Here is a 25,884-nt window from a genome sequence, read left to right as displayed (position 1 = left end):
TACAAAAAGTACAGGCAATTTATAAGTTAAAAAAAGGCAAAGTGGCTAAGCAAGTAACAAAGGATGATTGGAGGCCAGTACATTGCGTGCCATAAACACACACAGCATTAAAATACAAGCTGGATTAATCACATTCACCATTTCTCGACATAGGAGGCAAATTATAAGACATCCCATTACATCGAATCATCGGACTCATCTGAATCACTTCTCTCAGGTTCTTCTGCATTAGCTGTTGTTTCTGGTACATCAGGCTTTGCTTCAGGAGCAGGCTCAGGTTTCTTATTTGCTTTACGAGCATTCTGTTCACCGTCTTCCTCTTGCTCATTAGCTTCAGCTTGTAAGAATTCAGTTAAGGATTTACTTGAATGATTAAATAAACACCTTCAACAATTCAAACAAAGAATACTGTATTACTGGTGGGACTCCACTGAACATGAGCCACCCTCAAATTCTCTATGGGGAATGCTGCATTAAAGCAGTGCTGCGCACTTGCCTTGCTAATAATTAACATAATCAAATTAAATTTTCAGAACACAATGTACCAACAATTAATGCAGTTGCCAATGAGCTAAGTTTGGTTATTGGCAAATTACATAGGGCGTGTGCTTGGCATTGCAGTCCCATAGAATGCAACACAAATTGGAATAGAGGACAATTGCCTGGCTGCTAAAACCATCCTTAATAATCTGCATGCCAGTAAGGGACACTTCCTCAAGCTTCTTGTTTTTGCAATGGATATATAACCCATTTTTGCCAAGAGCATGCATAAGTGCACCGAGAGGAATTTTATACTCCTGATTGTAAGCTAATCCGGAATCGTGAAATCTATGGTTTGCTAGAAGCTAAAGAACTTCTATTTCTCTTTAAGCTGAAAAAACAAAATCAAAGATATGCATAATACTAAGGATATCAGCATTTTCAACTGTGCCCCCGGTCATGATGTTCAGAAGATCTTTCTCAACACGATGTACAAGCTCGGGCTGTCAAAAGTTACACCACCACAGTCAGAAAAGGCAGCAGGTTGAAAGGACAAGAATAACAGTTGCTACACACAATTGATCTCATACTACTTCAAAATGTCCAAAAAAGTTCTTGATTCTTAGATTTAACATCAAAGTTTTGCAAGTATTGAGATCAATCGTACATTGAGGTATGGCTCCCTACGAAATCTTCTCTTTCGAGCATCCCTCATAGGAGGAGTGAGCCCATGTCTGTACTCCACCACATCTGGAACAGTATCACCTGCTTCTCTAACCATAATCATCTGTCAAAATCAAAAAGTCATCATAGCAGCAACTTAGAAATGAATGTCTTTTGAGATTATAAACTGAAAGTGTTAACAAGAGCTATACTTGACCAATGTCTGCAGTTTTAACTAGCGCACAATCATCATATGTTTTGTAGGACTCTACAACACAAGGAAGATCCAAGAGAGATGCAGGGAAATGTTCGTTTCCAATGACAAATGTGCCACCCCTTCCATCCTCTGCAAAGCAAGATATTCCATGTTCATGAGTATGCTAAGGCTCTAGTCAAAGCAACAAGAATGATTTCATACTACACTTAATGTTCTCTGTTCTTAATCGAATTGCATATCAATAAAAAAAATTGAATTAGAAAAAATAAGGAAAGAAGGGAGAGAAAAATTAAGTTGTTTCAGAGCTCTGGAGAATAGACGCGATGCTGTTCTGGCAGCGACCAACATATGGAAAGGATAGCTAACTCATATACAAAATTGTATCAACTGTTCTATCAGTAAGGCATCTGTTGGAACAGAAAAACTGACACCAAATCGATACATGTCCTGCACTTAATACCAGATTAATGTAAGATCACACCCCAGGTCCAGAAATAACATTTGAAGGACATATAGCTTCCCCATATAAAAGAGGCATTTTTCTGTATCAAGATAATATATCTATCCCAGCAAACTAAATTCGAGAAACCACCACGAGATCTACCCCAAATGTATTTTCATTAGAATCTTTAGCAGCATAGAGTATGACTTGGTTCATACAGCCTTGTCACAGGGTAGATAAATAAATAAATTAAATTGCTAAACCATAAAGTTAAGATTGAAAGGGTTGCACAGATGGGCCAAATTTATGGATCATAACCATGAAGTGATCACAAAATGTAAGTTTCTAGTGTTATAAACTAAACCTCATTATCGATTAAGGAGCACTGCACTGTGGATTAAATCAATTGTCATAGAGATCCTAATTCCTAAAGTACTATGCATGTAACAACAACCAAGAATATCATAAAATGCAAGGGAAGGACGTTCTCACCAGAAAAAGACAAATCCAATGATTGTTCTTCAGAAGAAGAAGCAGTGTCACTCAAAAGTCGATCCAACTTCTCCGCAATAGAAGGTGTAACTCTTAGTATAAACTGTTCCTCCATTCGTACTACACAACAAATCAGTATAACATCAACCTCTACACAAAATAATCCACCCCAAATCAACACAAGTACAAACCATCCTCGAAACCTCCATAAAGATATTTACAATTTTTCTTCTAAAGCTATAGCAATTTAAAGTAGATATCTTTAACAAAACTTGACTGCTATAATCTTGCTTCAATGACAGGAAACACAAAACAAAAGGATTAGAATGTGCAAGAAATTAAATTCCAAAATTCAAAGATGCTCTATATCTCAATTTAAACTGATGGGCACACACGATTTTTTCTAAATTCTACACATAAAATAGATTTTTATCCTAAAATGCAAGCTAAAACCTCAAGAAGACACAAGAACAACCCTGTACACATGCATTTAATCTATAAATATATACCAGAACAGAAAGCAATCAAAACCCAGTTCAGATTACACCCAAAAAAATTTAAAATAGCATGGATAGATTAAAAGAAAAAAAAAGATTATTCTTTGATCATCTAAATTTAAGGCGAAAAAAACAAAGGAGGAACAAAGGTTTTTTAACCTGCGTAAAGAGCTGCTTAAGGAGATGGGAATGATCAGCCTGCTCCTGCTCAAACGTATCTGTTTCCGCAGAGATCGTGTGTAGTGTATGTATGCGGGAGACACAAGGCAGAGTCTCTCTCTCTGTGTTTTGCGGTCTCTGTTTTGCTCTAAGCTTGCAGGGTTTTTTTGGGCAAACTTCAAACATACCCTCCAAATATATACGAAATCTCAGTTTACCATCGAACAACTCTTATATCAGTTTTACCCTCAAACTTTTAGAGATTCTCGATTGAAATTTTTGTTCATTTAATTGCATTCCATCCATCTTTCCATCCAAATTATTATTTTTTTCAAGAAAGGATAGAATTTAACGGTTTCATTAAGTAAAGCCATAATTGAGAAATCATTTAAAAAACACATTCATGTTTGGTCTCAAATTTACATTTTTACGAATGTTTTGAAGTGAATTGTAATACTTTCAAAATAAGAGGTGTATAAAGGATATGTTATTATAGACAAAATTTATTTATTTTTACTAAACATGTAAAAATTAAAATAATTATTATCATAGTTTTAACACCTAATTTAGAGGTTGATCCAGAATAAGACCCAGGTCACGGGTTGAGTTGACCGGGTCAGGGTATGAATAAAAATAGTTATTTTAATAGTTTAAAAACTCAACTACGGGTTGATCTGGGGCAAACATCAAGTTACGAGTGAGATTGATTATTAATCCAGGTCAATATAAGAATAAAAGTAGTTATTATCACAGTTTTAAAAACCCGACTTGAAGGTCAATCATGTGTAAGATCCAAGTCACGCGTTAAGAGGATCAACCCGAGTTGACCTTGCTTAGTATAGAATAAATATAGTTATTATCATGGTTTTAAAACTTGATTCAAAGATCAATCTGAGACAAAGCCCCGATAATAAATCAGGCGAGTCAACTCAAGTTGACCCAAGTTAACGTAGGGATAAAAGTTGTTATTATCGTAGTTTTAAAACCTGATTCGGGGATCAAGCGAAACAAGACTCGAGTCATAGGTTGGAAGGGTCAACACGGGTTGACTCGAGTCAATATATGAATAAAAATGATTGGTATCATAGTTTTAAAATCCGATTCAATAGTCAATCTAAGATAAGGTTCAGGTTATAGGTTAGAAGGGTCAACTTGACTAACCCAAAATGTTTAATTTTTTTTAAAAAAGTTAACAAGTTTTTGATCAATGTTTTATCCTGAGTTGACTTAGGTTTTTTATTGGACAAGGTCGAGTCAACCCTTCATTTATTTTTTCACAAACTCTGATCAGTTGAGGCCACAGATCAACTCGTCAAATCAGTCATTGTTTTATAACTAGAGTTATTATGATATTATTAATTTCAACACTCAATATAAATTAAAGTAAAAAAATAAAAATTTATTATTTTTAAAATATATAAATTTAATAATAACACATATTAAAAATAAAATAAATTTTTTTATATTTTTTTTATATTCTATACACCATAACCAATTATAAATAAACATGATATAAAAATAATCATTTTAACTTATATGTCATTATCATATTTCAAAATAAAAAACTCTCTGCCACTAGATTATAGACCCAATGGGACCCACAAATCTGAAGGCATAGAATACCTTAACTGAACCGTAGTTAATCCTTAACCCTTGCTGTGTGCTATATCTACAACCTCCTAACGCTCCCTTCCTCTTTGTACCCGTTATCGCAGCCACATCGCTGTCTGCTCTCAAACTCTCTCCTCCGCGGAAGCCTAATCTTCCGATTAACAGGTCTCTCTTCCCCTCCATTGCGTTCTCTGTTACGATTCAGTTTAGATTTTTATTGTCGTTTTGATCTCTGTCGACTGTTGCTTTTTTTTTTCAACGTGTTTATGGCTTGAATATTAATGTAAGTAGTTAATGTTGATTTTGTTGAATTAATTGATATTTTTAGGGTTTAATGCTCTATTTAGGTTAATGGGTCTTTGTTAAAACAATAAGATAAATAACGGGTTCTTCTTCATTTTGTTGAATTAATCGATATTTTTAGGGTTTAATGCTCTATTTAGGTTGTTGGGTCTTTGCTAAAAAAGAAGATAAATAACGGGTTCTTCTAAATACGTGTAAATTAATGAAGGAGAGGAATGAATTTTGAGTCTGATGCTAGAAAAAAGATGAAGTATTTAACGGGTTTAATGAGTTATTAGGAAGGAGATAATGGGTTAGGTTTTTTATTACATTACATGCTTGGGTTATTGGTATGATTAATGGGTTTGTTCCATATTTTAAGGATGCTGAGTTAGTTATGTGCAATATTTTGTGTAAACGCTGTCCAAACTTGGAGGAGAGGAGCTAATTTATGGCTTTACTGCAAAAAAAATGATGGGTTACGTATTATTAGTACGTTAATGGATTATTTTCTCAGGCAGTGAACTCTTCACTTGTTGCATCAGGGAAGCTATCTGGTCAAAGTAGATAACTTTATCATATGAAGCCAGTAATTGGATTTTGTTGCTGCACATGATTTAATAGTTTCTTACTCTGGCCGGGGTTTTTCTTCATCGTGGTACTATTTCCTTCATAGGTAATTTTAAATTGGACACAGAGCAAACAATTTTGTGGAGATGAGAGGAAGGAGTTATAGTCCATCACCTCCAAGGGGCTATAGTAGAAGGGGACGGAGTCCTAGTCCTCGGGGACGTTATGGTGGACGTAGTAGGGATCTTCCTACTAGCCTTCTAGTTCGCAACCTCCGTCATGATTGCAGGTTTGCTTTCCTTTCACAACTGATGTTCTTTAACATTTGTATTAGATTTGCAAGTAGTGAATGATCTAAAAAATGTTGCTTCTATGCTTTCATGCTTTTATACCTGTCCAGCCGAGACCTGGCTAGACACAGGAATCGCACGTGCATGTTAGAATGCTAGAGAGTGAGTGCCTAAAGAGTACTGCTGATCTTAGATGCATATTAATATACAATGAGCATTCATCTGCGTGGCCTTGCGGCTTTGTGCCAGTGGACCATTGCACTAGTTGCCACTTAAGGAAAGTTTTACGCTTGCACAAGAGACAGTAGGAGTGATGGAAGAGTTATTCTGTCTCCTTGCGGAGAGAAACTCCACTCAAGTTAACGATGCAACTGGTGACATTCATGTTGCTGAGAGTGGGAACCTATCCAAAACTAAACTTGTAATAATGCAGTATGCACCACTTCCTATCAATAGCTGAATATTTTGTGACCAAAAAGTTTATGTTTCTTTTTTCATCAGCACATGACAATTATGTAAATGCTATTTGCAGGCCAGAAGACCTTCGCAGGCCATTTGAACAGTTTGGTGCTCTTAAGGACATCTACTTGCCTAGAGACTATTATACTGGGTGAGCATGTCTTTTAGCTGTTGATAGATAAAGCTTGCTGATATGATTTTTTTAAGTATTTCTTTAAAAAAACTCAAGTGGGGTTTTGCATTTTCTAACTATCTTGTCTTGACATTCATTGGGATTCATGCTGTCAATGGTCTTGTTTGGTATCAATTTCAAAATTAATCCCCTTTTGAAACTGTTGGGACTGATATTATGAGGCTATTTCCCCAGCGTTATGTTATTTGTTCTCTCTCCTATCATCTGATTTCCTTCCTACACTGCATCAGAAACTTATTAGCTTGAGCCATAGTTTCTTAAACTTTTTAATGTTATCTTTCTTATAATTTTTGGGAAATTCAAATTATGTTTAGCAGTTTGTTCGGTTTCATCGAGCAGGCCCTTTAAGCCCCCTGTTCCTCCAAATTTCTTTTGGGTCATCTCTTCATGATATAATACTCATCTGTAATCAGAGGCTGGGTTCATTAATTGAAGTTCTTGAGATTTAACAGTGAAATTAAAGTTTTGAAGACACCAATCAAGTAATTAGAGTCCTTTTGAAGATGATGTTAATGATAGTGAAGATTTGAAGGAAGTTGGGTTTGAATACATTGTGGAGAGGTTCCAAGTCTTGAAGAGTTTCAAGTCATCTTTAAACTGACACTTGCAAGGTCAGCAGTGTGCTTGCTTTTTCATATCATGACCTTCATATAATGGGGATTGTGTTGGTAAATTTCATTGGCAAAAAGGTTTATGGTTCTCGTGCCCGATTCCTTCTTTTGTAGCTGATATGGTGGTACTAATCTTCAATCTGTTTCATTATCGTCTTCTTTTGGCAGGGAACCCCGTGGTTTTGGTTTTGTCCAATATGCAGATCCTCATGATGCTGCAGAGGCAAAACATCATATGGATGGTCGTGTCTTTCTTGGCCGGGAGTTGACTGTTGTATTTGCCGAGGAGAATAGGAAGAAGCCAATGGATATGAGAGCAAGGGAGCGCACAGCCACTAGGTAAGTGTTATCTTTTGTTTCTTTGCTTGCCTGACAGGGTTGATTTTGAGTGACATGAATGCTTTCATTGAACAGCTATTTTTCTATTCAGTTGAGATAACTTAGATGGTTGCTGAATGTCTTTTTTTTCCATCTCTTTCTTCCTGTTGTGTTTTTCCTTTCAAGTTGGGTTGGGGCTCAATGATTTGAATTATTCTGTTCAGAAGTGAACCTAAACAAAATCAAAAGATCAGATGCATTTTTAGATTGCACTGATTTCAGAATTTGTGGAAAGTATGGGGAAGTCTTTCACATGCCAATCATGCCATGACATGATATAAGGATGTTTACAGGACTTGTATTTTTGAATCTATAAATTGTGTTCATGATTTGTTTTAAAGCTCACTTAGTCCAAAATCTGGGTTGTATTTCATGATTTTCACTATATGTATTAGTCTTCCAAAGTTTTCTGGTTTGATAATCTTCAAAATGTCTCCATTCTGTTACAGGGGTCGAGTTGGTGATAGAAGAAGATCACCTCCTCGTTATTCTCGGTCACCACGCCATTCCCGTTCTCCACCGCCACGCCATGCAACATCCCGGTCTCACAGTCGTGATTATTATTCCCCTCCAAAAAGAAGGCATCACTCAAGGTTTGCAATTATTACTTTCTGGTTCTTGTTTTTTTCCTGTAGGAACCCAATATTTGTCTCTTATGGAGGAACCTGTATGCCTTTTGCATCCAAAGCAAATGCATTAGCTGTTCCAAACTGCTTGTGAAACACTGCCAAGGATTCCTTTTTAGTTCTGTATTCTATATCTCGTCCCTGGTTTCTTATTTACTGTACTTATTCAGCCTTAACGCCCCAAAACTGAATTGGCTTGTTTGATGTTGGACTATTGATGTAAAAATAGGATATTTTCCGCTACTTCTCACACGTCTTGTGATTGTTTCCCTGAGGCGCGTATAGTTCTGGTACTTTTTAATAAGTATTGCTTCCTCTTTTAATGGGCGTGTCTGACCTTTTGCTTTGAAGCAGATCTGTTTCACCCCGAGAGAGGAGGTACAGTCAACAGAGGTCATATTCACGATCAAGGAGCCACAGCCAAACTCCAAATAGGGGTCAGATCCGGAGCCCAGTTAGGAGCCGAAGCCGTAGCCCAAGAAAAAGCAGAAGCCGTAGCCCAATTCATGATGAATATCCTAAAGAAGTAAATGGAGACAAGTCTCCTAGTCCATAATCCTTGCATGGAAACAGATGGTTGTATCACCTGCTTGTCCTTTGGATTATGTTTTTGATGTGAGTGCTGTTCTATCAGATGTTATTTGATCTAGATTTTGTTGGCTTTTGGTTTCGACTTTGTAGAATGCTTTGATTGTTATTGCACTTAATGTTGCGTGGAAGATTTTTAGTTCAAAATCATCTAAAAAATTGTTAATTTAGTTATTTGCTCTTCGAGCCCCGTATCAAAAGATGCTTCATTGCTCCATTATGCAGAATGTTGAGAGGCATTTCCTCTGTGATGTGTTGTGCCCTGCAAACGGCCCAGTGATTCAGCTAAGCTTTTTTTTTTTAGTGGGGGAGCAGCTGTCTTGGATCTGTCTTTATGGGAAAAGTGTGGTTTCTGCGGGACCAAAAAGTATAAAAAGGGAGATGATTTTGACGTTTGGTACCCTCAGCATTCCACTTTACAACTAAGCAGGGATATAATTTTCTTTGTGTGCAGTGTCTGGTCTTTATCCAGGCGGATTTGGCATCAAACATTCTGATGTCAAATTCATGTGCTTTACTTCTTAGGGCTCCACTCTGAGATTATATCGAGATTTATGGAGTTGCATTGACGCTCCCATCAAGTTTGGTTCCCTTGAAAACCTGTTCAAAAGGTATCATGGTAGTAAAGCTTGCTTCTTTGAGCTTAAACTGTGGAATGTCTCTCATCTGGGTTTCAAAATATGAAAATGAAGTAAATGTTCCTTGTTCCTGTTTTTGTCTCTCGCCGCTAATCAAAGCTAACAAAAGGAGCACCATGCCAATCCTTTCATCGTGTAACCTCTTCTCCTTTTACCGGCATTCCCTAGCATCTGTTATTGAGTGGGAAGCATAGCTTTGAAACTCAGCCTGGGCTGAGGGTTGGGCCAGATTAGGCCAGATTAGTGGAAAAATGATGTTGTTTTAGTGTTTTTTTTTTTTAAAAGCCTAAAACAAATATTTTTAGTAATGTTTTTTTTTTTAAAAAATATTGGATCCAAGCTTTGATTAGATTTAGCGCCGGAGGAAATTACCAGTGAATGGCTCATGCTCCCTATAGGCAGCATGTATTTAGTGGCAACAAGGGACCCATGAAATAATAAGTCCTTGATAACCCATTTGAAAAAATCCAGTTGAAAAGGTCTAGGAATTATTTATTATTTTTTAAAATATTTTTATTTAAAAATATATCAAAACAATATTTTTTTTTATATTTTTTAAAATTTATTTTTAATATATAAAAACAATTAAAAAATTAAAAAAAATTCAAAGCAGAATTGGTTTATCTTTCTCTTTGGTCCTCAAATAAAATTCTGAATTTGGTCATTATGACAAACATACTCATTAATGGCCACTGGAATTGAATTAAATCCCTTTTACTCTGCTTTTATCACCAGCCTGCCTGTTTTCACCGCCTAAACCGTTTCCCTTTTGACTTTTCATATCCCTTCCAAGCTCATAAAAAAGACTTTTGGAGGGAAAAAAATCACATAAAAAAAAGTCTCACTTTCTTTCTCTTTTCTTGATTAACCTTCTCTTAATTTAATAATCCTAATTAACATATAATCACCATCCATTTGAGCTGAGAATAAACAATGATGATATCTATGTGATTTGCATTGCCCCATAAAAAAAAAAGGAACATATTTTTAAGTTGTATAGTAAACAAAAATCGCAAATAAGACGAAACAAGGCACAACAAAGATTTGCAGGGCCTTTTGTCTTTGGTCTTGTTGGCTATCTAACATCGGTCAAGCTTAGTGACAACAAAGCCTGCCATCAGAAGGTTTCTTTCACATCTGGTAAGCTTCTTATGAAATCTGAACTCATTTTCTAGTGTTGGGGGGGGGGGGGGCTACTGTTTGAAAGGGTACTTAATGTATTTAATGAAAGAGTTAACGTTTAGTTAAGTATTCGCTCTAGAGACTGGAAGGATGTTCTTCTGGCTCTTTGGTTTTTGATTCTTTCCACTGAAAGATAATGCCTTTACTTTAGTGGGGCTAGTTTGATATCCGTGTAGATTGTCTTTCAGATTCTGTGTGCTAGGTTCAAAAAGGTTTAGTTTTTGGAGTTGATTGTAGCTGTTTTTTTGGTTATATAAGGGTTTGTTAACTCTCTGAAAGTTGCATATAGGGCTTGGTTTTTTGGAGTGTTTCAGCCTGATACAGTTGGATCAGGTACTGTTTATGGTCTCTTTTCCTGGTTTTCTTATCTGGGTTCTGTGCTATATGATGTTTTCTTTCAAGTTTTGGCATCTGGGTGCTTGTTGTTTAGGGTTTTGGCATATGGGTTTTTTTAAGATTTAAGGATTTCTGGGTCTTTGTTTGCTGTTGTGTGGAGTTTTTTGGATTCTTGAAGTTGAAATGTATGTCCAAAGTTTGTCTCTCTCCCTTATTCCCTTGAAAGAGCTAGTGTGGGTATGGGTTTTTAATGTCTCTCTTGCAGTCTGGTGGTAAATTTGTACTAAATTCTCACTTAGTATGCGTTTGGTTGCTTGAGATTTGCTGCATTGAGAAATCTCACATATTAAAGGTAGAGTCATTTCTTCTTGTTTACTTGCATCTTGTGCTTCGAATATGATTGTTGAAATGATTGTCCTCTTATTTTCTCATGTGGAAAAAATCAAGGTCTGAAAAGTTCTTAGACTATGGTCGGCCTTGAGTTTGTGTGAAATGAGAAGTTACTTTCCTTATAAAACTGGACCTATGAGGATGGCCTTGCATCTCTTTGCTTACCTGTGGTTTTATCTGTTTATATTGCTGTTGTCTCTTTTTTTTTTTATCTTGTTTGTAAATTTTTCAGCCCAGCTCTAATTTTAGTAGATTTGTCCACCTGGTTCTATGCCTTTTCTCTTGGCTGAGAATTGAAGAAAGCAATCTGAATTGCTGTGCACATGACATTTCTTTGATGTTTCAATATGTGAGTTTCAGAAGTCCAACATGTTTGGCTATTGTTTTTCATTTGGAGAACGAAATGGCAATTGTTACTTGTTAGGTAACATATAGTTGGATTTAGATGAAATCTAAGCAAATCCCTGGCTAAACTGGGCTGGTTTGTGATTTTCTTTGTTTGAAATGAACTTTAATTGGAATTTAGGCATCTGGTGAAGTATCACTTTTTCTCTGCTTAAGAGGAGTTGCTATGAATTTGATTGTAGGGTCTTTTGAATGGGCAGAGAAGGTAGGTGCATTCTCAGATGGTGAGAACTCAATAATTTTCTGATCTATATGAATATATGGACATGAATTCCGAGTAATCTTTTCCGTATGGGTTTTATTTACCACCTCCCTTCCCCTTTGCACATAAACGGTTTTGATTTTCGTATTTGCCTGTGCAACCTATTTTGCTGTGCTTCTTAGTTCTTTCAAACTTTTTAGGTGAGCTGGTTTGCTTGTTATATACCTGGCATATTATCTAGTCCTGGAGGCAATTGATTTACGATTTCTGGGTTTCTTTCTTTGTATTGCCAGCTTCAGCTAAACCGTGCTTTCTGGCCATTTGTTTCTTATAACATTTAGCATGTTTTTGCTGAACCTTTTGGCAGTTTAAGGCTAAGAGATAAAAGACGAGAGTATATTTGCATTGAAGTTTCTTGGATAGGATGGTGTCTGGAAGACTTCTTTTGCTTATTGTTACCACTCTCCACTATGCATCAGGTAACTTGGTAAACTTGTTCTGGATCTTTTGCTACTGTCCTTATCAAGGGCAAAGTCAGGATTAGATAAGGAGCTCAATCTGCTTTAGAAACGTTGAGCCCTTACCATGAGGCCTCGGACTTTCTTGTAGGAATTAAAATGTGAAAACCATGTAGTGTTATTTAGCTTCTTGGAAGATTTTATCATAATATGTGCTAATTCACTTGAGAGTCCTTAGGGTTGTGGTTTATGTATTATACGACCAAAAAAAGTGCAAAAGTGCACTCAGAACTTTTCAAACATACTGTGCCCCTAAAGGATTTATCTATTTTTTCATCATCTTGAACTTTAGTAATGCTTGCGGGGACCTGAAAATTTTCATTTTCAAAAAGAAAATGTGGGTGAGATAATTCATGTTTCTAGAATAGGATTACCCATCTCACCATTTGTTGCTGAAATCACAATCTTGAATTTGCAGGTGCATTTGTAGGAATAAATATTGGAACTGATGTTTCAAACATGCCGTCGGCTCCAGATGTGGTTGCCATTCTGAAAGCCAATCAGATTACTCATGTGCGCCTCTATGATGCTGATGCCCACATGTTGAAAGCCCTTGCAGACAGTGGGATAGAAGTGATGGTTGGTGTTACAAATGAGGAAATCTTAGGAATTGGGGAATCTGCATCAAAAGCAGCAGCGTGGATTAATCAAAATGTTGCAGCTTACTTGCCTTCAACCAACATTACAGCCATTGCAGTTGGCAGTGAGGTTCTTACCACAATCCCTAATGTTGTCCCTGTTTTGGTTCCTGCCATGAACTACCTCCACAAAGCCCTTGTTGCTTCAAATCTAAATTTTCAAGTCAAAGTTTCAACCCCTCAAGCCATGGATGTTATCCCCAGGCCTTTCCCGCCCTCAACTGCCACCTTTAATTCATCATGGGACTCTACAATTTATCAGATTCTTCAGTTCTTGAAAAACACTAACTCATACTACATGTTAAATGCATATCCATATTTTGGATACACATCTGGAAATGGCATTTTCCCTCTTGATTATGCTCTTTTCCGATCACTTCCTCCAGTCAAACAGATTGTTGACCCCAACACTCTTTCTCACTATGACAGCATGTTTGATGCCATGGTGGATGCTACCTATTATTCTATAGATGCTCTGAATATGTCTGGAATCCCAATTGTAGTTACAGAAACTGGGTGGCCTTGGCTTGGCGGAGCCAATGAACCTGATGCCACTGCAGATAATGCTGAGACCTTCAATAATAATATGATTCGGCGAGTTCAAAATGATTCAGGACCACCTAGTCAGCCAAAGTTTCCCATCAACACATACATTTATGAGATGTTCAATGAAGACAAGAGGCCTGGGCCTGTGTCTGAGAAAAACTGGGGCTTGTTTTTCACCAATGGCAGCTCTGTTTATACATTTAGTTTGAGTACTTCCAATCGAATTACTGGAAATAATTCTGATTTCTGCGTTGCCAAACCAAATGCGGATCCTGGTAAGTTGCAAGTAGGCCTGAACTGGGCTTGTGGGCAAGGAGGGGCCAACTGCAGTGCTATTCAAGAAGGGCAACCATGCTATCTTCCTAATACTTACCAGAACCATGCATCTTATGCTTACAATGATTATTATCAAAAAATGCATCTGGCTGGTGCAACATGTGATTTTGATGGTACTGCTACAACAACCACAGCTAATCCCAGTAAGTCCATCTATCCTTTTCTCATTATTTTTTTATCTTATTTTTCTGGTCTACTAGTTCCATGCTGGGAACTGCTGGGTTTTCCACCACATGGAATTTCATTTAGCTCATGCTATTTGATTGTTGTGGCATATTTAAATCAATGGTTCTAGAGCAGTCGCATCTCAAGTCTTGGAAGATAGAAGCATAGTGGGATTTTACCACGTGCTTTTTTGATGAAAGATAGGGTTATGCTACTTTACATGATGTCCATGGCTATGCCTTGTATTCACTAAGTACATGTTCTGAGAATCTAATTGAAACACCATAAATAGCTGGAAATGAACTCATGAAGCCAGGAAGTCCAAGCTAATAGTCTCTGAAAATGCCAATAATTAGTGGTGAGCTCTGTTCCTGATAAAACCAGACTTTGGTCCCGCCAAATAGGCTTTTCACATTGCTTTCACTTTGCACCTTGTCCTTTGTCTGATTTTCCTATCAAGAAGGGAGTAAAGTGATGAAAGACATTGCTATTGTAGATCGAGAATTTTTATTGCTTTTGTTCCTTAATCATTTATTCTTATATGGTTTGTTCTTGCAGGTTATGGATCCTGTAAATTTACTGGGAGGTAAGAATCTGAATCTGCTTGTAGTTGATCCATTCTGCTCTAAAATCTCTTTCAGCAATTCACTTGATTTTGGCGTGTTCTAAAGTTGTGAATATCTTGAAACAGTTCAAGTACCACTCCGAACTCAACTGGAGGATTCACACCATCTGTGGCACCTGGACCTGTGTCTCCTCAAGGAGGGAGCGGGACTACGAACCTGCAAGTTTTGAGAATTCAATTTGGAATATCATCAATGTTTCTAGCTCTAGTCTTGCTTTGACCCCTAGAGGTCCATTCAGTTTTGCATCTTGTTAGGTGATTTGACTAGTGCTGAAGATGATTTCCTCATTGAAAATGATTAAGATGCGTGATGTACACCGATTAAAGAATATATAGGAATGTTCATGTGTTAAATCATTTGGTTCCATTAATTTTGTTTCAGTTCAAGTCATCTTTTTTGTTTTCTAGTTTCCTTCCCCAGCTTCCCCTCCCTTCCCTCCCCCCTCACCTCTGCCCTTTATGCTGCTGCATGTGCTTAGGGTTCTGTAGAATGTGCAACATTCAAGCAACTAGACCTTCATTTTTTTGCACAATGGGATTATTCAGACCTTCATCCTGTTACAAGTTTTAGAGAGACAGTCTCTTCATGTTGGCGCCATTCTTGAAACAGATGGCTAAAAGCCTTCTGGGAATGGAATGCCTTCTGTCGATGCCAGGATTCATAAGGTGGCTTGCCACTGTCATGGAAACTCAACGGCCAGTTACCTTGAGACATCAGCAGGAAGTGGGTTTGCTCACATGTTATCGTTTTGAATCCAAAGGAAAGTTTGGAGAAAGAAACTTATCATTAATGCTCTAATATGGATGTTGATGCTTGTTTTAAGATTTAATTGAGGAACCACACTTCTTCTCTTTTGCAGTCGCGTTGTAGAAGCTAATCCTTGCATGGCAATTGTGATCCCTGTGATTGGAGATGATGTAGGGCCTCAATTAAGAAATTGGAGATCATACATGGATAGATTTTTTTATCTGGAGTCAATCACCTACCAAGGTAATGTTTGCACTACAGTATCTGTAATAGAAGGTTTATCTCCTATAACCAATTCTTAGAACTTGACCTTAAGAGTTGATTTGAGAACCAGCTCGAGTCTTATGGGTCTATTTAAAAATATAATTGTGGTTATTTTTTAAAGTGTTTTATATACCGAAATGTATCAAAATAATATATTTTTTTTATTTTTTAAAAATTATTTTTAAAATCAATACAACAAAAATAATTCAAAATATATATAAAATAGAATAGTAAACAAAAGCTCAGCAAAAGCTCTTAACACCGCCAAAACAAATTTTAAGAAAAGAGATATATGGATACAAGAATTCTTAGGAACGTATGGAGGTGTGTAGCAGGCTGCAGTCCCAGAATCTTGAGCTGATGCCAATAACGGAAACTATCAAACTACACAGCAGCACTTCTCACTGTTTTAAAACCCAACTTCACCTGACGGGCTGTCCTATAACTCGGAACAAAGAAATGCTATAAGACAGTATAATTTATATATAAATATATACATATATTTAAATATTTGATATTTCAAATTATTAATTAATTAAGTTTAATCATCTAAATGATACCTTAGATGTTGTTACTAAAGAATTACATGCTTCAAACCCATCTACATCAAGAACAAAGAAACCAAGAAAATCAACTTCATGAATAAATGCTATAAGACAGCCAATCGAGTCAAATTAATGTAGAAAAAGTAGAACATCAAGTTAAGATGATTATCCCTCAATAAAATAAGAAACCACAGGTATAGTTTATGCACAGTTAAGTATTAGGATGTATAATTTTATGTTTTAAAAGTTTTTAAAAAAATTAAAAAAAAATTCTTCAAATTAATTTTGTTTTAGTGTTTTTTTTATGTACTGATGTTAAAAATAATTTTTTAAAAATAAAAAACCATTAATTTGATGTATTTTCAAATAAAAAAATATTTTAAAAAATAACTGCTATATACCACACATCTAAATACTCTTTAAGAAAATACGAAAACACTTGACCTTTTAAAACAAAAAATAAGAAGAAAATAAAAAACCCATGTCGTAGAGATAGAAACAAAAAATAAAAATAAAAATAAAAATATCTTTAAAATATTTTTATCCTTTCATCACAAAAAAGAAATTCACACTTTCTGGTCTTTTTAATTCTAAAACAATAATCCAACATTAAGAAAGCTATATGCTTGTGGAAGGATAGATTAATTTGTAGAGTCCAAGAGTTTGCTTTTTGGACAGCCTTTGAAGCTTGGTCTCTTGCATAGGTTTATTAATTAAAACATGATGTTGACACTTGCTCATATATTCAAGAACCTGAACTCAATATTCAAATTAATTAACAGTACTGTAACAAAAGATTGAAGAAGATAATCATACTAAATTTAACCAAGAGGGTAAAAAGTTGTGAATCTCTTTGCTTGATAGGGTTACACTCTTACAAATAATTTTCTCTTAGGGTTTGACAAGTCTCGACGTCGGCTGGAATCTAAATAGAAGAGAAAGAGAAGGGAATAAACAAGAGGAGAAGAGTTCCATTCTGAAGATTTGCCAATTAATATCTATAATCAAGCTATCAACCCTAGCTAGCTAGCTAGCTAGCTACTTGGTCAAGATTCGTAATGATATTATAACGTGGTGTGGCTAACTTAAAATACTTTTAAATTAATCATAGCTTTAAAAAATATTTATTTATTTAACTCTACTTTTCACCTCAAAACTGCAGAAAAAACTTGGAAGTAAATTAAAACTGTATGTATCCATAAAAATTACCACAATATCGTGGAACACGAAGCGATTGAAAAGAGAGCTGCATACTTCGTGCCTGCCCGCTGGGTCAATGCTAATTAATCTCTTCTCCAGTGCTAATGATTCCCCCCACCTCAAAAATTAGGCAGCTTGCAAGTATAGCTGATGAAAAGCATTAACTACAGGCGTAAAATAAACTTCGAGCAAGTGGCGATGATGAAGGAAGATATATAGACGACACGTTTCATTAAAATCTGAATATTTTCTTTTTAGATATAATTAAGATTTTTAGAGAAAAACAGTTTTTCTTAATCTTTTTCAGTCAATTATATATGATAATTAATCACAGATTTTTCAAACCGGCCCAATATTTCCAACGAAACCTCCACGATTAAAGGCATTAAGCATTGATTTACGGCAAGACTAATATGTTTAAGGAGAATCTTACTCGTGGGGTAGTGTTAGTATCGTAGTAATTTTGTTTTTTTTATTTAGAAATATATAAAAATAATATTTTTTATTTTTTTAAAATTATTTTTGATATAATTAACCACGTTACAATGATCTAAAATATTAAAAAGAATAAAGTAATTTTTTAAAAAAAAAATCACTAGATTTGAACAGTAAAAACAATAAGCAGCACTTACATTAATTAAGCATTTGCATGTTAGTGAATGATTAGAAATTGAAGGTCTTTTGAAGGATGAAAGGATATTTGAGCCACTTGCTAAAAGGGAGGACTTTGGAGTCCAAAAGCTAACCTTCATTTTCCACGAAGAAGGATGCATAATTCTGGGATAGGTTAGAAGCTGTCAAAGCATGATGTCGACTAGAGAACCATAGTCGAGCAGACAAGCTCATGGAACGTGATCATTCATTTAATTTACAAGAAAACATTGCTGCCACATGGAGTCGATAATATATGCACAATATTGTTTGAGCTTATCGATATCCATAAAGCTTTTCCTTGAAAACTGCCTTGCCCCACATGCATTGGTATTCTGAGATCAAAAGTTATTAAATCCTGCTATACTTGTACTTGTAACTCGATCATTGTTTAGGTTAGGGATTAGATATATTGGTCTCAATCAATTAAAATGATGTGATTTTATATATTTTTTAAAATATTAAAACAATAGAGCTTTGAATTTTTTCAAGTCATTAAATTTTGATCGGGCTCAACTCCTACCTGATTCTTTTAAAATCAAACCCAAGCTAGATCCTTGATCTATATCTCAAGACCAAGATATATAATAAAAAAAAAATACCAGTAATCTTACAATTGGTTACTAAAATACATAGTTGCTTTGATTTCATGCATGAAAAGATACGATTACTTGTGGGATGATGCCATAATTTTTCACTTTCTAGTCTATAAATTTATTGTAAGAAGGCTTCTATAGCATTATTGTTATCTTTCCTTTGTTTTCATCCAAAAAAACAAAACTATATATATTCCTAATTTGATTGAACAATCAATTTAGCCCAATAAGAAAAGTTTGCACTCCATAAATACCCAGATATTTTACATGTCCTTCCTCTAATTAATTTGAAGAAAGCTTTGATTGTTCATCTTCAAGACCATTCTTTAACCCTCTCCCATGCATGGACATTAATGTGTCCATACATGGCTGGATTAATGCATGCTACATGGTATCTGAATTGTCCATCCATCTCCCTTCGTATAACACATGAATGAGTTGTCAAAACACTATTGTTAGGTGGAAAAAGGAGGAAGAAAGGATAAGAAAGACAGCAATGAAAAGACAGGAGGGAGATGAACAGACGAGATGGGATTGCCTCTTTAGCCGAAACTAGAGAATAAATCAAAGCATCTCTTCATGTCCCCATCTTCTCACATGATTGACACTCATCTAGAAGCAAGTAAAATGCTCTCAACGGTGAAAACAAACAAAACAGAAGCTTTGGAACCTTTGCTATTTTATCACCATACTTAGACTTGGAATAAGATTTTGTTTGTTTTTGTATTTTAAAAATATTTTTTTATTTTAAATTAATATATTTTTGATATTTTCATACCATATAATATTAAAAATAATTTTTAAATAATAAAAATTATTATTTTAATGCATTTCCAAGTTAAAAAGATTTTAAAAAATAACTTTTGCGATACTTTCAAGTACCCTCTGAACGTCGAGCTACAAATAGGAAGGGTTAATCCTCAAATTCTTTTTAAAAAATCAAAATAAAATTGCTTTTTATATAAAAATAAAAAATTAATAAATTAAAAATCAGGTTTTGACAAGATCGGGTTGACCAAGTTAAACATATCATTTACTATACTAAATAAAAACCAACGATGTTATTTGCTATTTCTTTTGGTTACATTTCATCCCATAAATATTAAGTAGAGGAAAGTTAAGCATATATTAGGGGAAATGAAGTTGCCCCACGATGAAAAATAAAATAAAATAAAAGAAACTATTTTTATTTTTCTTAACTAAGAGGAGCCAGATAACGAAGGTAAACATTGTCCTTCTACTTCTGTAATGCAACAAAATTAATTCATATACTAACAAGCTGTGAATTAATTTTTTATATTTTAAATTATTGGCTATACTAAATAGTAGCCAGATAAGCAATATATATCTTAATTATTTTATGATTTTTTTAAATTTTAAAACAAATTAAATAGAAGGTATATAACCAATTTACAAGGCGTGGACAAGTCTATGTAGCTGATTCATTCTGCTTCACTGATCTTCCAAGTTTATGACTAGAGCTATCCACTATAAGGCACTAAATATTAAGAGTCAAGAGAATTATAGGTGCAAATTAAACTTAAAACAAAAAGAAAAATAAAAAAATACTACAAGTTATTTTGATTTTCAACCCAAATTAAGAAGATTTTAAATATAATATAAATGAATTTTATTCTATCATTGATAAGAGATTTCTTCATAAAAATTATGAATCCTCAATCCTCATAACAAATTGAGAAATATTTATTCAATCACGTATTTTGGACTCCTAGTAGACTAGTGTTAGTGTTGGACTAGTAGTAGACTGGTGTTAGTGTGACATTGTGGATTCACATTGTTTTTCTAATAAAATATTTAGAAGTGGTAAGCATAATTTTTTTAATAAAAAGAATTCAACAACTCGGTTTATAGTCCCCATCAACTAAATAAATTGGCTTTATTTGCAAAACAATAAGCAAAGATAGAAAATGAGAAAGCAATCATGATAACATGAGAAAAAAAACTTTTATCCAAAAACAAAAAAGCAGTTATCTAACTAATTGTGTTTAATGAATTTATTTATTAATAAAATTAATTTATAATAGAAATCGACATAAATATAAAATTTATTGAATAAAAAAAATATTATGCAAGGTTACATATGTTAAAAATATAATAAAAAAATATTTAATCTATATAATATAAAAAAATTATAAATGAATAATACTAATATATTAAAAAACTAAAAACACTCAATGTAATTAAAAACATAATTGATATTTAAAAAAGGCTAAAAAACCAAAAACAAAATAACAGAGAAGAGGTATTAATTAAAGCATAAATTTAAAAAAAATTAAAAAAAATACATATAAAAAAGGAATTAATAAAAAAAATGAGAATTTAAGAAGAAAAAAAAGGAAGGAAAGAAAAGAACCAAAATGAGAACAAAAAAAGAAGAAGAATACACTATCAACTTGGATTAAAGGGTGAAATTGAAAATAAAAAAGCATAAAAATAAGGATCAAATTGAAAACTTCAATACATGATAAAAAAAAAAAACAATTGAGCATGTAGAATTTTTTAACGTGTTATTTTACATAAAAACATCATAGATGTAAATTGAAAAACTTATGCACCCATCTAATTAAATAAAATACAAACCATTATGTAAATAAATGAAAAAAAAGTCATTGACAACAAATAAAAATGTAATTGAAAAAATTGAAAGATAAATATAGATTAAAATATTTAATATCGCAATACGAGTTATTTACTTGATTGTGTTCAATGAATCTGTTTATTAAAATCAATTTATAATAGAAATCGACACACACAAAACTTATTGATTAAATTAAAGGAAAAAAATATTTTGCAAAGCTGCACATACTTAAAATACTATAAAAAATAAATATTTAATCTATATATTATATATATAAAAAATTACAAATGAATCACATTAACCTCCTAAGAAATTAAACACATCAAATATAATTAAAAAATAACCGTTGTTTAAAAAGGGCTAAAAAAGCCAAAAAAATCACGAAAAAAGGGCATTAACTAAAACATAAATCAAAAAATTATTATTATTATTATTATATATATATATATATATATATATATATATATATATATATAGGACTGACATTGCTGAACATGATAAATTAGGTCAAACACCTTGCCCATCAAGAAAAGCCTACACATGAGCCTGACAAGTCAGGCTCACGCATATATGCCTTTTTGTTTTCTTAATTCAATGGGACGGATGATATGTTGTCTGACCTAATTGTAAGAAAAAATGGATGATGCATTATCAGCCTCAGCAAACGATGTGTCATGTGGAACTAGGCCAGAAAAATGGTGTTCATGGTTTTTTTTTCACCCAAAAAACAATTATGAACCAATTCATAACCCAAAAACCTATGGAACATCCTAGAAGCCTTGTTAAACCAATTTATAGCCTTCAAAAGCATAAAAAAAAATCCTAAGACCAAAAATCTTTCCAAGCTCAGATATGTTTTTCTAGTCATTTTCAAGGTAAAAAAAACACTTAATCTTAACCCTCTTATCATATGGAACTATTTAACATAAAAATCAACTGTTTTGATAGCTGATATCATTGCCAACAATAATTTTCTCTCTCTAAGCTGGAATCCAGCAACCCCGCTCTCAACTCCATAAAAAATGACTAAAACATGAGGGAAATGTAGTCTGGTACCAAAATTTATTTTTAAAAATTTACAGGAACCAATCACTTGATGGCTAAAAAAAAAGTTGACAAAAATGAACTTTTTAAAAAAATCTCAAAGTCGATACCTATGTTACTCAAATTTTTATTTTAATCCATTTTCTTTCAATTCAACCATGCCTTCCAAAATAATGCAATCTAGTTCAAATTTGGGTTCTAGATAACCCAATCATTGGAAAAAAAAGTTTGAGGACCAAAATTATTTTTTAAAAATACACTATTACAATTATAGTAAATTGTAAAATGATGAACAGTAAAAATTAATACAATATTTTACCCACAAACTTTATTTTTTTTAATTAACTGCTTCTCTCAAGCTAGCCATGAATTGATTTATAATAATCATACTCTTAATTAATATTTATACACTTCAAAAAAAAAAAAAACAAAGCACGCACAAGTGAATGTACATATGGCACATCCACTAGTTTCTACTTTCTAGAAAGGATAAAAAATTGAAAATTAATTAGTGAAGATAATGCCAAGCATATATATCAATAATTAAAAGAAGGATGGTGATTGATAGTGGCAATTTCAACTATATTTTTGAAAATTATTGGAGGGAAAAAATAAAAAAAATATTTATTTATTTATTCTAGTCAACTAAGATAATTAATAATAATTGTATAGATAACACATGATCCCTTCATAGTCACAAAATATCCATAGTCATCCTCTCTTGGAAAACTCCAAATATATATATACGTAAGAAAAAAACATCCGCTTGCCCCGCCACGTGACAACTAGACATCAAACATGATTAACCTTATCACATCTTGGACGTCCACGTGCAATGCATACCATATTTCTCACAATCACATTCATGTCACAGCCAAATTGCACCACGTAATCAGTCACCTCCATCTTATCCATAGGTTTCAGCAATCAATCATAATAAAAAATTATGTTAAAATAAAAACTCACCATTTATGATTTACTTCTTGAATTACCATTTTACGATTTTAATTTATTTTGATTATCTTGTAATCATTTTATTTTTCATCAAATGTTTTCAATTCAAATATAAAAATTATACTTAACCCTTTAAAAAGTTATCTTTATAAATTATAGATATTGAATATACTTTAATCACAAAATGAAATAAAAATATTATCTCATTGTTACTAGCATAGTTAAATTATGAATCGGATAAAAAATTTATATAAGATATGCAACTAATAATGAATCGGATGAAAAATTTATATAAGATATGCAACTAATATCATTCTCAATTGAATTTGATTTAAGAATTTAAAATAAATAAAATTAGATATGATTTGATTAAAATTAGATGCGAGAAGGGAGTAGTTTATCCGAATCATCATTTAAATTGATTTTTATTTAGTTTTTTAATCTATTTTTTTATTTTATAAATTTGAAATTTTATTTATTAATATGTATATGAATTTAAAATTTATTTTATTATTTTATTATTTTCAAATAAAAAAATATATTTTTTTTATTTTTAAAAATTAATTTATAAAATAATTTGGATAGATAAAGGAAATCTTTCAGCTGCCTCGACTAAATTAAAAATATATTTAGATATTCTGGAAAAAAAAAATTAACTTTGACTTGTACCTAAATCTATCCATTATAAATATCCATTATAAAAGGAAAAAAAATATTTATAGAAGAATATAAATCTATTTATCAAAATAAAAAAATGAAAAGTTATATAGAGAGAAACAAAAATAAATGAAAAATATTTTAGATATTAGTTTTGAGGTCTGCCACGTGTCAAGATTTAATAGGAGCAACTGTTTCTGTTATTTAACGATCGTCTGTTAATAAATAGACAGTTGATTAGGTCCAGAAAACAAAAAAAACTACGCTCAAAGAGAGAAAGCTATAATTCAAGAGCTTCAAAATCTTTCTGTAAATGGAAACTACCGTGCTCACCGAGTTGATCCCGAGTTTGCCTCAAGAACTCGGTCTTGAGTGCATGACTCGGTTGCCTTACACAGCTCACAGAGTTGCTTCCCAAGTTTGCAAGCAATGGTGTGACTTACTGGAAAGCAAGGATTTTTATTACCACAGGAAGAAACTTGGCTACACCCATAAAGTTGCTTGTCTTGTTCAAGCTGTTCATGGGGCTGATGTTTTACAGGGATCCAAACAAGGTAACTCACCGTGTTTTGGGATCTCTGTGTTTGACTCAGCGAGTCAGACATGGGAGAGACTCGACCCCGTGCCCAATTATCCGATCGAGTTGCCCTTGTTTTGTCAATTGGCAAGCTGTGAAGGGAAGCTGGTGGTCATGGGTGGGTGGGACCCGGTGAGTTATGAACAGGTGAGTCATGTTTTTGTGTATGATTTCACAACAAGGAAGTGGAGAGAGGGGAAGGAGATGCCTTCCAAGAGGTCCTTTTTTGCTATCGGGTCCTATTCAGGTCGGGTTTATGTCGTGGGCGGGCATGATGAGAATAAGAATGCATTAAGAACTGGGTGGGTTTATGATTTGAGCAAGGATGAGTGGACTGAGTTAGCTCAAATGAGTCAAGAGCGAGATGAGTGTGAGGGAGTGGTGATCGGGGATGAATTTTGGGTGGTTAGCGGATACGGGACCGATAATCAGGGGGCATTTGAGGGGAATGCTGAGGTATATGAATTCGGGTCGGGTCAATGGAGGCAGGTGAAGAAGGCATGGATTCCGGGCCGGTGCCCGAGATCTTGTGTTGGGGTAGGGAAAGATGGGAGATTGATGAGTTGGGCTGACTTGGACCCGATGGTTCGAGCCGGGGTTCGTGGGATCCCGTTGGGCTCTCGGGTCATGCTTACCGGGTTGGATAACCAAGGTTCACCCGAAGAGTTCTATTTGATAGAAATGAAAGATGGTCAAAATGGGAAATTGGAGAAGATCATTGTGCCTGATGAGTTCTCAGGGTTTGTCCAATCTGGCTGCTGCGTGGAGATCTAATGGAAAGCTGCCATTTGTGGGCATGCAAGATCAAGTATAAAAAGGGTTATTAATATTGTATGCCATCGATCAATTTTTGTACCCTATAACATGCATGAACAATGGGGGATCGAAAGAAAAGGGAAAACACAAGCCAGATGTGTCATGTTCAGAGAGGAGTTGAATTTGGCCGGGTACCCAAATACATACACAGAGTGCCCCTCTTTGCACAAATTCAACCCTCTATGCTTTCTTGCTGTAGCAAGTGCTCGTTTGGCAATGCGATGCACTATAATATAACCTATGTTTCCTTGACAAAAACATTAAAAATGATGTTTTTACTTTGATATACACGCGTTTGTAACCCGAAAAAAGATGGTATATATGATGTGAATATTAGCTTGTATACTGAATGATATTGCCATGTAATGAATACTTGAGATGAAAGGTAATGATATTGCCATGTAGGCTTGTTTTGGATATGTTTAGCAGTCTTTATCCTTGGTTTTCATTGCTTTTTATCATATAGTTTTTATCCATTCAATTTGGGCTATCCATTTCATGATGGAACCCAATTTTCAATCCATATTGGTGTCCAGAAGAGGTTTCTTCACACGCCCATAGAACAACATTTCCGAGAGCAGGAGGGCTGAAGCTACGAGGCATGATCTTGTCGTCTTGTAATTTTACATTGTTCTCGCTACAAACTCTCTCTCGAAACCTTAATTATAAAATAATTTATAGTTCTTTCCTACGC

General features: G+C 34.0%; 4 protein-coding genes and 1 long non-coding RNA gene across 10 annotated transcripts; 3 read left to right on the top strand and 2 right to left on the bottom strand.

The window, feature by feature from the left end:
* LOC133701018 (transcription initiation factor TFIID subunit 7) lies at positions 1 to 3,132 on the bottom strand. Its single transcript, XM_062124768.1, has 6 exons — positions 2,951 to 3,132; positions 2,295 to 2,414; positions 1,356 to 1,489; positions 1,148 to 1,267; positions 914 to 983; positions 1 to 340 (listed from the first exon to the last, which is right to left on the bottom strand). The coding sequence occupies exons 2-6, from the start codon at positions 2,407 to 2,409 to the stop codon at positions 177 to 179; spliced, it is 603 nt and encodes a 200-aa protein (XP_061980752.1). The 5' UTR covers positions 2,410 to 2,414; positions 2,951 to 3,132; the 3' UTR covers positions 1 to 176.
* A 1,448-nt stretch (positions 3,133 to 4,580) lies between these two features.
* On the top strand, positions 4,581 to 9,267 carry LOC133701845 (serine/arginine-rich SC35-like splicing factor SCL33). Of its 4 annotated transcripts, XR_009843627.1 has the most exons (7): positions 4,581 to 4,726; positions 5,520 to 5,702; positions 6,236 to 6,313; positions 7,135 to 7,305; positions 7,794 to 7,937; positions 8,325 to 8,585; positions 8,784 to 9,267. XR_009843627.1 is itself a non-coding variant. In XM_062125976.1 (6 exons), exons 2-6 carry the CDS (start codon positions 5,560 to 5,562, stop codon positions 8,524 to 8,526), a joined length of 738 nt encoding a protein of 245 aa, XP_061981960.1. In that variant the 5' UTR covers positions 4,581 to 4,726; positions 5,520 to 5,559; the 3' UTR covers positions 8,527 to 8,705. The 4 variants fall into 4 exon arrangements, 3 of the variants coding, with proteins under 3 accessions (XP_061981960.1, XP_061981963.1, XP_061981962.1); XM_062125976.1 differs by lacking the exon at positions 8,784 to 9,267 and having other exon boundaries at positions 8,325 to 8,705; XM_062125979.1 differs by lacking the exons at positions 4,581 to 4,726; positions 8,784 to 9,267 and adding an exon at positions 5,814 to 6,124 and having other exon boundaries at positions 5,566 to 5,702; positions 8,325 to 8,705.
* Positions 9,268 to 9,970: 703 nt separating this feature from the next.
* On the top strand, positions 9,971 to 14,930 carry LOC133702312 (glucan endo-1,3-beta-glucosidase 4-like). Of its 3 annotated transcripts, XM_062126629.1 has the most exons (6): positions 9,971 to 10,336; positions 10,668 to 10,711; positions 12,079 to 12,190; positions 12,648 to 13,892; positions 14,473 to 14,500; positions 14,606 to 14,930. In XM_062126629.1, the coding sequence occupies exons 3-6, from the start codon at positions 12,136 to 12,138 to the stop codon at positions 14,757 to 14,759; spliced, it is 1,482 nt and encodes a 493-aa protein (XP_061982613.1). In that variant the 5' UTR covers positions 9,971 to 10,336; positions 10,668 to 10,711; positions 12,079 to 12,135; the 3' UTR covers positions 14,760 to 14,930. The 3 variants fall into 3 exon arrangements, with proteins under 3 accessions (XP_061982613.1, XP_061982612.1, XP_061982614.1); XM_062126628.1 differs by lacking the exon at positions 10,668 to 10,711 and having other exon boundaries at positions 9,972 to 10,336; XM_062126630.1 differs by lacking the exons at positions 9,971 to 10,336; positions 10,668 to 10,711 and adding an exon at positions 10,734 to 11,066.
* Positions 14,931 to 15,742: 812 nt separating this feature from the next.
* LOC133702313 (uncharacterized) lies at positions 15,743 to 17,459 on the bottom strand. Its single transcript, XR_009843703.1, has 3 exons — positions 17,306 to 17,459; positions 16,112 to 16,152; positions 15,743 to 15,990 (listed from the first exon to the last, which is right to left on the bottom strand). It is a non-coding gene; the product is annotated as an uncharacterized LOC133702313 (long non-coding RNA).
* Positions 17,460 to 23,980: 6,521 nt separating this feature from the next.
* Positions 23,981 to 25,609, top strand: LOC133700685 (F-box/kelch-repeat protein At2g44130-like). The gene has a single exon (XM_062124297.1). The coding sequence runs from the start codon at positions 24,111 to 24,113 to the stop codon at positions 25,146 to 25,148; it is 1,038 nt and encodes a 345-aa protein (XP_061980281.1). The 5' UTR covers positions 23,981 to 24,110; the 3' UTR covers positions 25,149 to 25,609.
* The last annotated feature ends 275 nt before the right edge of the window (positions 25,610 to 25,884 follow it).

The sequence above is a fragment of the Populus nigra genome, chromosome 8, assembly GCF_951802175.1.
Source record: "Populus nigra chromosome 8, ddPopNigr1.1, whole genome shotgun sequence".
NCBI lineage: Eukaryota > Viridiplantae > Streptophyta > Magnoliopsida > Malpighiales > Salicaceae > Populus > Populus nigra.
This window is presented reverse-complemented; position numbering and strand designations above follow the sequence as displayed.